The sequence below is a fragment of the Corylus avellana genome, chromosome ca3 (genome assembly GCF_901000735.1).
Source record: "Corylus avellana chromosome ca3, CavTom2PMs-1.0".
NCBI classification, from domain to species: Eukaryota; Viridiplantae; Streptophyta; class Magnoliopsida; order Fagales; family Betulaceae; genus Corylus; species Corylus avellana.
Window position 1 is genome coordinate 24,851,178 of NC_081543.1, and position 13,714 is coordinate 24,864,891.

General features: G+C 34.6%; 1 protein-coding gene across 1 annotated transcript; it reads right to left on the reverse strand.

The window, feature by feature from the left end:
* Positions 1-1,503: 1,503 nt before the first annotated feature.
* LOC132173797 (uncharacterized protein At5g41620-like) lies at positions 1,504-7,414 on the reverse strand. Its single transcript, XM_059585404.1, has 3 exons — positions 6,847-7,414; positions 3,881-4,006; positions 1,504-3,286 (listed from the first exon to the last, which is right to left on the reverse strand). Exons 1-3 carry the CDS (start codon positions 7,240-7,242, stop codon positions 1,772-1,774), a joined length of 2,037 nt encoding a protein of 678 aa, XP_059441387.1. The 5' UTR covers positions 7,243-7,414; the 3' UTR covers positions 1,504-1,771.
* Positions 7,415-13,714: the final 6,300 nt, after the last annotated feature.

Sequence of the window (13,714 nt, forward strand, 5' to 3'; positions counted from 1 at the left end):
TATTCGCAATTTGAAAAACAATATAAAAGCATACAAAAAAATTACACACCCAAACGAAGTCCTTAAGTATTCATTCACCACAAGTTTCCACCAAAATAGTGGCTCTCCCTCACTAAGACCTACATTCCTCATTGAAGCAAGAAAAGTTATAAGGATAACCTTTTTCTCTACCTTTGAGTCCTTCGAGATATCAAATTTTGACTGGTCACTTATACACACATTGAAGGCTTTGCCCTTAGCGAACGGGATCCATTTCTCGTCCAAACAGCCCTTCATTTGAGAAACCTACGAAGTCCCACAAAGTCAAAGTTTTGATTCACAATCGACCCAAAGATCATTGGGTTAAATTGTGCTTATCCTATACGACTCATGGAGCATTTCCCATCTTATTACTCTTAGCGATCTTTAAATGCTAGAATTTTATTTCAAAATTTTCGGGTCTTACGGTTTGGGTTATATTGACGCATTTGGATCCTCTTCAGTCCAAAGATCCGGTCCTTCTAATTATACGGGTAGAATTGTCCCAAAAAAATATAAAATAACAATTATGTCCTTATAATAACAAAGACCGGCTCCTCTTCGGTCCGACCAGAAAGAATCCCAGTCCTGCATTTACAAAAACTCAGACCTAGCTCGAGGCCATTGTAGTAGGCGCCATCGGTAATAGTTGCAACACTAGCAGCATCGCACACGATCCTCATTCCATATTTTTGAGCAATGGTCCATCTTGGTGCATATCATTATGCCACATGTGAGTTGATCTGCAATGTGACGCCATTAAGAATGTCGGGCAAAAGCTCTGAAGTTCAAGCCATCCCCATGAACAAGAAGACGAGGCTAGTACAACCCAAAAGCTTCCAACTCTGAAAATCCATGTCTTGATCTCTGCCACAGGAAGTGATCCTTATTGCACATGACCAAAATATGTCTAAGGATCTGGGATAGATACTTATGAGAAGCCCCTTTATTGGGCGTCCAAGCAAGTCTCGAGCTGCCCGACACCTATCTGGACTGGTGAACTCCACAAGAACTTTTTACTTTTCTACAATAACCTGCCCAATTACCAGAAATGGCCACTTTTATAGAGTCACAAGCAAACAAAAGACGAAAAATAGTCACTTCTTTCAAAAAAATATTTTCAACTAAAAACATTTTCTAACAAAAAATATTTTCCGCCGAAACAAACTAGGCCTAAATCCTCCGTCCTTTCTCAGTCTGCAAACAATACCCAACCAACTTTAGCTGTAAAAAGCTAATTAATTTGCTCAATAACCTTCTGGGAAATAGACTTGCAGCACAAGGTTTTGTATACAACAATCATTGAATATACAAAGAAGAAAGCGAAAAAAACTTAGAAAGCATTTGCATGGTTTCAGGATCACTTCCAACAAATGAAAGAGACTTTCCATATAAAGTTATTCTTGTGCAAACATGGGATACACATATATATTAGTGATAACTACCTGGGATGAGTGCAGAAAGGCTCAAAGTAATTACTCAAAATTGTAATCGGTCTGGAAATTCTTCTTATCCATGTAGCTATGTAGTAACATTACACTCATATACAGGCTTGAATTACAAAATTACAAAAGATAAAACAGAACTATCATCATTTGAAAGTAAAGTGACATCCCAAAATCAGAGAAGGTACCATGGCCAATATTCACAAATTGCAAATTCCCAGCCCGCTAGGCAGACCCATCCACTCCCATAAGCCTAGTGGGAAGCTTTTAGAACCTTCATAAGCTCTAAACCAGTAAATTCAGGAAACCTATGAGAAGCGTTTGAAAGCTTTTAAACGTGAGCGTGGACCCTTTGACCTTGCTTCAAGAAGCTTCGCCTTCAAAGTATTCTCCTTTAAGACTGGAGGCAATTTCGAAGATTCAGAGACATCAAGATCTGGGGATGCTAGTTTTGGCATCCATTGTCGTACCGGACTCGGCTGATTCCTCCATCCAGAGTTACTGCAGGAAGCCTCCCCATAATTACTGTCAGGATTTAAGTTCCCACCATCCGACAATGAAAATTGGCTTATTAGGTTATCAACCATGTAATTGGAACTCATCCCATGGATTTCATCATGTAAATTCCTATTTTGGTAACTGCTGTCTTCAGTCGCTTCGTGATGTTCAGAATTCTGGGAAATGCTTACATCAACTGGCTTCGCTTCTGTGGTTTTATCCTGTTCTGTATCCACTACCTGGGACTTCTTATTTCCATTGCATGACATAGCCCAAGCCATCTGCTCTTCAAACTTAACTTGAAAGCTGGATGGAGTACGACTTTTTACCCGTTGATGAGAGATGAAACTTCTCTTCATTTCATTTGATTTCACTGCTTCATCAATATGACCATCCGCAGCTTCATCCCCATGTGATTTTAAGTCATTGTTGCTTGGTTTGTTCAGCTCAAAACAATGTGAATCACTGCCTAAAGAATCTTCTTCATCACCCATGTCCTGAGGTGCACTCAGAGCCTCATTCAAAGGGACAGATTCAAGTGACTTGCGGCGATCTCTCGACAGCTGGTTATCCATACTTTTAGAGTTATCCAGGCGTTTAGCTTGAAGGAAGGTTTCTATTTCAAGGCTTAACTTATCAACTATTGAGTTCTTTTCCACAAAACCATGCTGGGCTTCTTCTAGCTGCATCTGCATCCGTTCGTCAAGCCATGATTCAGATATATGAAGAATCAGACGATCTTGATCAGCCCTTCGAGTCCCATCCTTGTCAGATTTCTGTTTTAAAGCATGGACCTCTTGTTCATAGTCTTTTATTCCCCTAGCAAACTCATCACAGAGGTCTTCCAACAAAGTCCTTGATTTTCTCTCCCTTTCCAGCTCTTTCACAGCAACAGAGAGAGAAGATTTCACCTCAGAAAGCTCCCGAGCTAACTTTCTGTGGAGGCTCTCTGATCTTTTCCTTAACTTCCTCTCATCTTCTAGCTCATCTCTCACTGACTGAACTGCAGCATGGATTCGTTCCTGTTCCTTACCCTTCCTAACTAGTTTATCTTCTGCAATTTGCTTCAATAAATCATCCATCTCATGTCGACCAGCTTGCCTGTCCCGAAGCAACTCTTTGATTTTGTGACGGGATTGATCCAACTCCATTTTAAATGCTTTTATCAATGACATATTGGACGCATGCTGTTCTTCCAAGCTCCAGATCCGATTTAATACTTTGAGCAGTTCTGTAGATGTTTTAAGATTATAATGTGAGTCACCAATCCTTCCCTTAAAATCCAAAGAACTAGTAGGAGTGACTGCAGGGTTATAAGGTGCCACCTGTAAGAGAAAGGCATGTAAACCGATGAATAAGTATGATGAAGAAACCTGATTATGGAAGGTTAGGATACTAAGACAGAAGTTCAATGAGAGAAAACATAAGGTGCACATTGTACCGTGTGTAATGTCTTTGGAGTCAACTTTATGAGACACACTTGACTCAGATTCATAACACAAATTAGAAATATTCCAAAATTATGTATAATAATACAAGTCAATTGATTAAGCCCACTGCCCAAGGGCTACAGTCAGCATTACACTTCCATCATGCTTCCCTAGATATATATTTCCTTTCTCCAGTGACGCACCATTGTGGTGCGTTCTCGACACTTCAAGGAAAATGCATTGCTCTATAGTCTTTCACATACTATTCAAAGGTACGACTTGTGAATCTGGCCCATGTCTCATCAGTTTGTGTAGGATGCATAACAGGCAGTCTGCCTTATTCTGGATTCTTAATAATATTTATCTCCAGCAAAACCAATATTAAACCAAAATGGATATAATCATTTTATGTGGTATCGCTCTTCTACTTGAAATTACTGGTGAAAGAGCATTAACTTTAAAATTTGTCAAAAAGATCATGATGCTTACCTCCATGGAACTACCATAACTTGCAGGAGATACAGGCTGCAGGGCGCGATTATTCCTTTCAATTGATCGATGATGTTGCATCAGTGATGCAGCAACATGCCTCCTCAAACTGCTTGCACTCCCCGGCTGGCAGCGATCATCAGATAAAAATCAGTTGCGAAGAGATTGTTGGAAATATTATGGAATACAAGAGGGACCATTATGAAGGCAAAATAAAATGAGACTTCAAAGCTCAATCACAACGATGATATCTTTAGATGTATTTTGTCCCATTTATAAGTGCCTAGGGGTTTGGTTGACAAAATATTTCTCAGGATACAACGAAACCCAAATGGTACTCTAAAATAGCACTTTCTAGAGTAATAAGAAAACACCCTTATGGAGAGAATAACACAAAAGAGTAGGAGGAATAGAGAAAACAACCTAGTGGAGAGAATAACACAAAAGAGATATGTAGGAGGAATAGAGAAAAGCTATGAGATTGCGTGTCTTTGCGTATGACCAAAGGGTCATATTTATAGTGATTTCGGACACATCCAGTGGTCCAAAATCATTTGATCCATTGGTCACAAATTGTAACCACCAAATCCAATTTAATAGATAATTTAAATTGTAACCACAAAATCCAATTTAATATATAATACAAAACTCTTTAATTTCGCACTTGGGTCAACTGAGCTATCTCAGTTGACCGAGCTTCTTCCAAGCATTCTACTAAGGCTCTCGGGTTTTTGTATGTAGCCGTGATGCATCAAGCTCGGTTGACCGAGAGTAGTCTTAGTTAACTTTTTAATTTCCAAAATAAATTAGAGTTCCTCAAAATCCAATGTGCATGTGCAAAGTGCACCTCATAACACCCATTACCCGTGCTCATGTCACATGACATGGGCAGCTTTGCCGCCGCTAGGCGGCTAGCTCTCTTATCCATCACTCAATTCATTGTTAAGTGAAAATGATTCCTTATAAGCTAGTTGACATCCAACTATCTAGTCAATGTGGGACAACTTTTCTTCCTACACTTCAAAATATTGGTTCTCTCCAAAATTTTGGATTGACTTGAAAGATGTAAATCTTTCAATTAAATGCACATAAAACTTTTAGATATAAAATAGATTTCATAACTATTGAAATACCCAATATTTTAAATAAATCTATCAAAGATAACTTCCAACTTTAGTTTCAGAAGTCCATCCTTTCTAAGGTTATCCAAAACACACAAAAGTTCCAAACCTCCATAAATGGCACATAGTGGAGTAGATATACTTAGAATTGGCAAGGCTACGAGATAATGCAATACAGAATAAACATACAGAATAAACATCTCTCGCACTGCTCAATTTGAGTAATTTGTATCAAATATATGCTTCTTCATTCAATTGTCAAGGTCATTATTTTATGGGTTAATTACCTTTTTATTACTTAGGTTTTCACGTTTTTATTTTTTCACACCTAGATTTCAATTCGTATCACAGATGGTACCTGAATTATGGGTAAATACCAATTTAGTACCTCTGTCACAATTCTGTCACCCAAACTAACGGATTGTAACGTAGGTGCTTTCAGCCACCCCCTGCGGCTGGTCTTGGGGTGATTCAACCACCCCTTTTTGGCTTCAGCCACCCCTAAAGCCTTATGAGTGGTTCGGCCACCCACAGATGGGCCGTAGGGGGTGGCCGAAACCACCCCCATGACAATCCGTTAGTTTGGCTAACAGAATCGTGATGAAGGTACTAAATTTGTATTTACCCATAAGTCAGGTACCATTTATAATACAAATTGAAACCTAAGTGGAAAAAAATAAAAACGTGAAAACCTAAGTACTAAAAAGATAATTAACCCTTATTGTAATTAATTATCCAAGGGAGTTAAACAGAGAAGGGGTGGCATAATCAGGGTCGAAGAATTATGTAGCACTTTCAAACATTTTGGACGTGAAAGTTCTATACAAAAGTTAATTTAGTAAGAGTAAAGCAGCTAGCAAGTATATGGCACTGCAGAATTAACAAGAAAAATCTAATCATTACTGTAGAAATCCTCACCAAATAGAAAATGAAACTTCAGAGTTCTTTGCTTTGTATGAGAACCGATTTTTTTATTTTTAACTTTCTAATGAGAACCCATTATAACCATTGAGTAGAGAACTAAAAGAGGAACCACAGATTCAAAACAAATGACGATAATGAATAACATGAAAATCAACAGGACAACCGACAACATAAGATGTAAAATAGGTTTTTTTTTTTTTTTTGACATGGGCAAACATGAGGGGAAGGGGGATTCAAACTAGTAACGTCCACTTCATGAGGCGTGGCCCCAGCCGATTGAGATTGAGCTGCCTCTTGGCTCTTGGGGACAAAAAATAGGTTCTACAATTGAATCAATGCGAAAAACAAACAACAGACAATCTTTACCAATGGCCTAATAAAAGAGGATTAAAAATCCCAGAAACCCACAATCAAAATTTTATCAAAAACCACCTTTTAACCAGAAAAAGAAAAGAAACAAAAACCCATTCACATTTCCTGCCCATCTGGACCAACAAACATATCTATAAATGAAAGAGCCACGCGGAAGCTTTAAACAAATAAAACATGCTTGGTATAACACATATTTACGGAAAAGAAAGAAACCAATAAGTCTAATAACACGTGACATTTAACAAGTGATTTTGTCTAACGCAAGAAACTCCATACACTGAAACCCCATGAATCACAAGAACCATCAATAAACAAAGGCATACAAAACAAAGCAAAATACAAAATACTCATAAACATCAACACAGTCATCCACTCATGATCTTGCCCAAGTACAAATGTAGGTGTTAGGAAAAGAATCCGAAAGAAAAAAAGAAACCCCACTAAAAATTGGACATACCCACAAGCTCAAACATGCCAAAAAATCAAAAACCCAAATCAGACACCTCAAATCTAGCCAAAAAAGAAAAAGAAAAAGAAAAACCCCAATACCTGGTCAGGAGAACTAGTAGAATTATCAGCCAAGAAGTGGGAAAGATCCAGGCCCTTGTCCTTTCTCAGCTTATTATAGTGGTGCTGGTGGCGGCGCAGCCTAGAGTCAGCCCCAGGACCAGCATTACTGACACCGCGGTGCATTTTAGAGAGTGGAAAATAAAGCTGCTGAAACTCCCAGAGAGCCGCGGCGAGCTTTCTAGCAGAAGGATGGTGAAAAGGGTAGCTCCTAATGATGGTATCATGGGCAGTAGGAGGCGCCCAAAGTCTCCAAGAGAGCACTGGAGTACAAGGGCCCCCTCTTTTCCCTTCCAACAATACCCCTCTCCTCAACTTTTCTCCTAAATTTTCCTCCTTTTCTGCTCCCCCTTCCCCACTTTTCCCTCCCCTTTCCATTCTCTCTCTCTTTTTTATGCTTCTTTCTCTCTCATTCTTTTTTATAAAAAATAAAAATTCTTGTGTTTTGGGTTTGGGAAAGTAAAGGCCTGGTGGGTTTGGATTTTTTTTTTTTTTTTCTTGGGTCTGGTTTGGTTTCTTAAATTGTGTTTGCTTTCTTCAATCTTCTTCCTCTTTCTCCAGCTCAGTCTTTGACCTCCATGGCCAAAGGCTCAGTCTTTGACCTCCATGGCCAAAGGGGATCATGAGAATTTGGTTGGATTACCCGTGGCGCATTTAGTTGGGTCACCCGCCACAATAAGGTTACTGTACGTTTGAAAGGGTAAATCTCTTTTAGGCCTCCGAGTGGAATCGTGGGCTTGTTTTACATGCACATGTGGACGTATAAACATGTTACATACATGCATGTTAAATAGGCATATACGATTAGATGTGATAGATTTATGTCATTTTTGTTAATTTATTTTAGGAGGTATTTTTTGTTTTTAATTTAAAATAGTTTTCTCATTGAGATAAAAATAAAATAATTTTGAGTATTTTGTGTTTTAGGTTATTTGTTAATATTTTTGTTTTGAAAATAGAATGTTAAATCACCACTTATCTTAAAACCTTTAACTTATAAAAAATTATAAATTTAATCATTTCATTAATATTCTAATACTTCCTTCACGTGTGAACTCAAATTCTTCTTTAATAAGTAAGACCCAATTCCTAAAATATGTAATTAAAATAAAATGTCAATTAATAAAGACAAAGTTCGAATTCAGGATTTTTGACTCTAATATAATGTAAAAAACGAAAAAGATAAACAAAGAAAAAAAAAAAAGCTTTATACAAATTGTATATTTATAACTTGATGAATGATTGATTACATATGGGGTAAGAGAAAAAAAAAAAGAATTAGGACCGTTTGGCAAACCCTTTTCCCTTTTTTTTAACTGTTCACGCTACTTTTCTCTAAAAAAAATCAACATCAAAATATTATCCTATTTTTTACTTTTTATATCACACTATTTACTTTTTATTATTATTTAAATAAATAAATTATTACAAAATAAAACATTTTCATTTTTCAATTCAAAAAATTTAAAGCATTATATCACATCAATCCACGTCAGCCACAATATCTAAGGTAAAAGAGTTTGCCAGAAGGACCCATAATCTCATAGTTACATGGCGCCTATTGATTGTGATTGTTGATCTAAACATGGAAGTCATCACCATAAAAAGAAGAGGAATTATCCTTTCTCCACAAACTTGGTAGGTGATCCACAAATTTCTTGACAGAAGTTTTCTTAATTGATTTGAGTTGTGGTAAGTTTTCACTTACTTTCCTCCTTTGCTCATACTCACTTCCTTAACATAGAAAAAACAAACATTTCAACAAACATAACCAAGTTTTTTGTGGATATATATATGTTGTTATTACTGTTCTTGCCTTGCTACTAGATTTTATGAACTCCACTTGAGCTGAATGTGAATTTAGCATGCCAAAATATATCCTATTTTAATTAACTCAGTAGTTTCCCTGACACAAGGATATTTATATTTGTAATCGTGTAAAGTTGGAAAAAGAAAAAAAAATAATAATTATAATTATGGTCGGGCCATCATAGGATTGATGGATCCTGATATTTATTCAATAGGACCACCGACCCAATCTTCTGACATTGATTGCGTGTCTTAATCTATGTTTGAAAAACACCAAAATACTGTAGGAAAGTAAACAAGAATAAGAACCTACGCCCTATAGGCCACGTTCGGTGAAACCTACTCACCGAAAAGACCAGAGTTTACAATCCGTTTGGTAAACCTCTTCTCCTCTCTTAAGTATTATTTACTTTATTTTTTTAAAAAAAAAAATTAATATTAAAATATTTTTACTTTTTTTATTTTTTATATCACATTATTTATTTTATATATCACATTATTTATTTTTTATTACTATTTAAATAAAAAAATCACTACAAAATTTTTTTTTTTTTTCACTTTTTTATATCACTTTTTTACTTTTTTATACCAAATATTCTTTTTTTTTTTTTTTTTCTATATTAAATTCCTTCAATACGTCAAAGTCGGGTTCCAGATAGAGAAGGGATCATGTCAGTTCTTTTTTTTTTTCATACTGATTTAATGATGAGATATTAATGCTAGGCTCCAAGGTTTCAACACTTGGACCATTAGAGGTGGACAAGTTAATTGTTTATGGTATATCGATTGTTTACAGACATGAATCGATATTAATCATATATCGCTAGAAGTCGGTTGATAATCAGTAAAATAATTTTATTCCGACGTCAGTTCGAATCGATTAATCAAATAATTAACCGATAATAAATTTTTTTTTTAGTAAAATGATGATTACAAGAGCATTAGCTAGGTTTTTTTAGTAGAACATATTAGTTGGTGGATTCTAGGACCAATTTATGAATAGAACATATATATGGTGAACTTTTATTGTATTAATTAATGGGCTCATTTAAAAAAAAAAAAATTGGTTTAATAAGTTATTTTAGCCCAAAAAAACAATTTGAGCCAAAACAATCAATTTTTGGCCCAATTAAAAAAGTCAACGGTTAACTGATTAATCGAACTGATTTTAACAGAAATATTCGTTTAACCAAAACTTTCGAAATAAATTATTATCCAAATGTAATCAGTGAATTAACTGATTTAACCGACAATTTCACTTAACTGAACAAAAAATGACTCTATTGAACTGAAGCAAACCAAACCGATATCTACTGCTACCTCCAAGTATATCTCATAGTGCTAAATAAGCCAATTCTAATTGCATTTTTGGTAGATTTTTACTTTTGGTATTTTTTTATTTTTTATTTTTTATCTTCGTTTAGGATCATGAGCGGAAAATGTTCATATCTATAATTCCTTTTTCCTCTCCCACATTTGAATTTTAAAAAAAAAAAAAAAAAAAAAAAAAGCCCTGCAGTTTGTAGCATGATGAATATCACCGCATGAGAAAGTAGCAGTGGCAGATAAATTTTTTATAAAGAAATTGTCTTGGAAATAGCATGCTTGGAGTTATTCAAAAAGAAATGAAAAATAGCAGTTACCTACTATTACTATATTAAAAAAGTACACTGATAATCGGTAAATAGGTAAATGGCTCGCGTTCTGCCAAATCCTTTTACGTGCCGTGTTGGAGTCTCATCTGTCAAGCGCGGCAATATGTACGCTGTACAACGGTGGAACTAGACATTTTATATTGGGATTGTCGTTAAAATTTTTTTGATGTCTTAAAAATTTTCTTTATCTTAAAAATTTAGTAATTCATACATCACAAAAAAAATATTTATAAAAGTTTATAAATATGTGCTCAAATTTATATATTAGAAATGTAACATGTCGGCACTAAATCAAAAAGGCAGAAATACACACAAAAAAAAAAAGCCTAGAAATGTACTTTACAGTCTCTTAAAAGTACAAAATCATCAAGTATCGAATCTAAATAAAAAAATTCATTTCGATTTAGATGCCTATGGCTTTTTCCATTTTTTGATAATCAGACCCAGTGCACCACCATACAACCTCAAGAAACTGATAAAATAAATCAAAAAATTCAAAATTAAAACTAAGTAAAAGAAAGAAACTATAACAAAAATCTAACACAAAAGCGACCGAGAGTCAGAGAGGAAGAATTACTTTGCTTGGTGATGATGATGGTGGCACCTAAACATGATATGAGACAAAAGATCCTCAACCCCACTTTGCTTGACAACCTTATTGAAGATAGCAAGGTAGAAACTATGTTGAGAAGTAATGACAGTACTAGTAATATTGGAAGTGCCGTGTCTTGGGTAATGGGTAAGTAAAAAGATTTTTTTTTTTTTTTTAATTTATTTATTTTTAATTTTGGGGTGGGAAAAAAAATTAAAAAGATCTTTGCCGATGCCACGTTGTGGCTCCGCCACTGAGGCCGTTGGATCTTACTCCTTCCAGGTCTAGATTTCCTTTCTGGCTACCTATGTCTCTCCTACAAATATGATTGATTTAGACCAGAGACAACTAGAGCGATCTAGATCAAGCCATGACTCAATGGGAGTAGAGAGTGTTTGAATGAGATTATTTATCCGTTCGAACATAAAAGATAGAAACGGTCGTCCCAAGTTCGTTCGAACAGCACTTGAAACAGGTTGACTTAAAGCCTTCTACTGTTTCAAATTCGTTTAAAGGGTGCTTGGAATGGATTGAGAGTTTTATTCCCGCTCAAACGGATAAGTAGTTTCATTCGAATGTGCTGTGATAACTTTTTATAAATTGACTTATTTTTTATTTTTGTACTATTTCGTGGATGTAGATCATAACTGAACCACGTAAACTCTCTCATCTTTAGTTTCTTTTATTTCGCATTTCATTTTATATTTTCATAATATTATAATTACTTTCACAGTATTATAGATCAAATCTCATTAACTAATTATCTCGATATATAACCTAATGACACAAAAAGTTTAAGAATTCCTTAAAAGTGATAAAGGTTGGATTGGTAAAATTTAAACCATTCAATTAAAATAATAATTAAGATTTTAAAGTCTGCTGTGCAGTTACTCCAAAAAAAAATTATATGGCTCTTGTTTAAAATTTCAAACCTTGTTCAAAGCAATAATCAAGGAAAAGTTGAACGGAATGACAAGAAATGTTTGGTTTTCATCTTTTACTCATTTTTTGTCTATCTCCGTGTTGAGTATATGTGTGAGTGTAAAGAGAATAGAATCCTGCATTTGAAACATATAAGAAGTGTGAGTGGTTAATATAGTATTGTTCGGACCCAAACTCATGAGCTTTTTTTTTTTTTTTACAATATATATATATATATAGTAGGTAACTGCTACTATATGCTATATTATGAACTCAGCTTAAGCTTTTGGATTGTGTGGTATCTCAACATGCTATATTATGGGCTTAAAAGAGGACTCTCCAAAGGTACATTCTCTATAAAAGATTGACAAATTTACCATTCAATATGTAACAATTCTCTTTTTTTTGACCACCTCGGCTCATTCGATTTCATGTCAAACAACAAACATAAGAACATTGTAAGATGTCCATTGGGCCCAGATATTGTGGGTTTAACCGGAGTAAACATGGACCTTTTCCGTTGAAGTACTTGGTGTGGATCTGCACACTAATCCAGAAAATTGGGCTGATCATGCGTGGCCTAATAGCCCATAAATCTAATGGCTTCTACCGAGCTAAATATAACATGAAGTTTAGGGTGTAAATGGAAAAAGAGAAAGTACAAAATTTGCCCCTTGCCTGTGATTGATTTGATTGGTCACCTTTCGCTTAAAAAAACAAAGAAAAGGAGAAATTGTCTCAAAAGTCCTTCAGTTTTCGTCTTGTGATAGATAAAGACATTTACATTAAAAACATGGGCCTGAATCCAAAAAAGTCCCCAAGAGAAATCTACTCCGGATAATACTCTATGAATTTGTTACCAAAAGTAACATAGGGATAAAGTACATATTAAATTATAGTAGATTTATATTTAAAATGAATTAGATTTCATTTAGATTAGTTTAGATTAGTTTGTTATCAGTATTTTTATATTATAGATATCTATCTGTATTTCAATTATGTAGTTATCTTTCTAGGTTTATCTTCAGTGTAGTAGCTTTACTCAAAGTCCTAAGTCATTGTAATCTTCCAATTTAAAGGATTATATTTTAATAAAATGGAATCAGAAAATTAATCCTAAACCTTGAGTTTGAAAAGGATTTTTAGGTTTTTTCAAAATTTTAAAGGTCTAAGTTTTCTTAGAATCTAAGGTCTAAATTCTCTCAGAATCTAAAATCAATCCCATTACGTATTCACGTAACATAATTCTAAAGGATCATGATTCGGATTTATTGGTTCTAAACCTATAGGTTTGAAAAGGTTGGATCAAAGTTGGGTAGAAATTATTATTTTCAAAGTAATTATATAAGTGGTTGAGTGAGCGGTTGAAATCTCAACTATTATTTTCAAATTAAGTGGTTGAAATTTTGTCATATCAAGAGCTATTACTGTCAAAATATGGATAAATATTGTAACGATTGAAGGGATAAATGTTGAGTTGTTAAAAGTGATATATGCTGATATGTGTTAATATAAAAAATTCTCAACTATTTAATTTGAAAACAATAGTTGAGATTTGAGGAAATCTTCTGATCCGTAGAATGCCCTTGAAATTTTAAGAAATCCTAATCCAAAGTGCCCAAGTTAATCCTCCCTCCTATGCCAAAATTGAATCATTTAATCAAATCCAAACCATGCAACTATGGGATATATAGTTTATGCAATTTTAGCAAAAATAAAAAAAATAAAAAAAATGAAGTTATGGAAAGATAATATATATATAAAACTATGTTGACCCTGCTACACTTGTCCCACAAACGTAAGCTTATAGAAAGAGGTAAATTTAATTATTTAATCATTAGTTTAACACTCTCCCTCACGTGTAGGCTCAAAC

Excerpts from the sequence above, each read along its gene's own strand:
- LOC132173797 (XM_059585404.1), bottom strand. The coding sequence starts at position 7,242 with ATGGAAAGGGGAGGGAAAAGTGGGGAAGGGGGAGCAGAAAAGGAGGAA. Across the intron at positions 4,007-6,846 it reads CTACTAGTTCTCCTGACCAG|CCGGGGAGTGCAAGCAGTTT; the intron begins GTATTGGGGTTT and ends GATCGCTGCCAG. Across the intron at positions 3,287-3,880 it reads GTTATGGTAGTTCCATGGAG|GTGGCACCTTATAACCCTGC; the intron begins GTAAGCATCATG and ends TTTCTCTTACAG.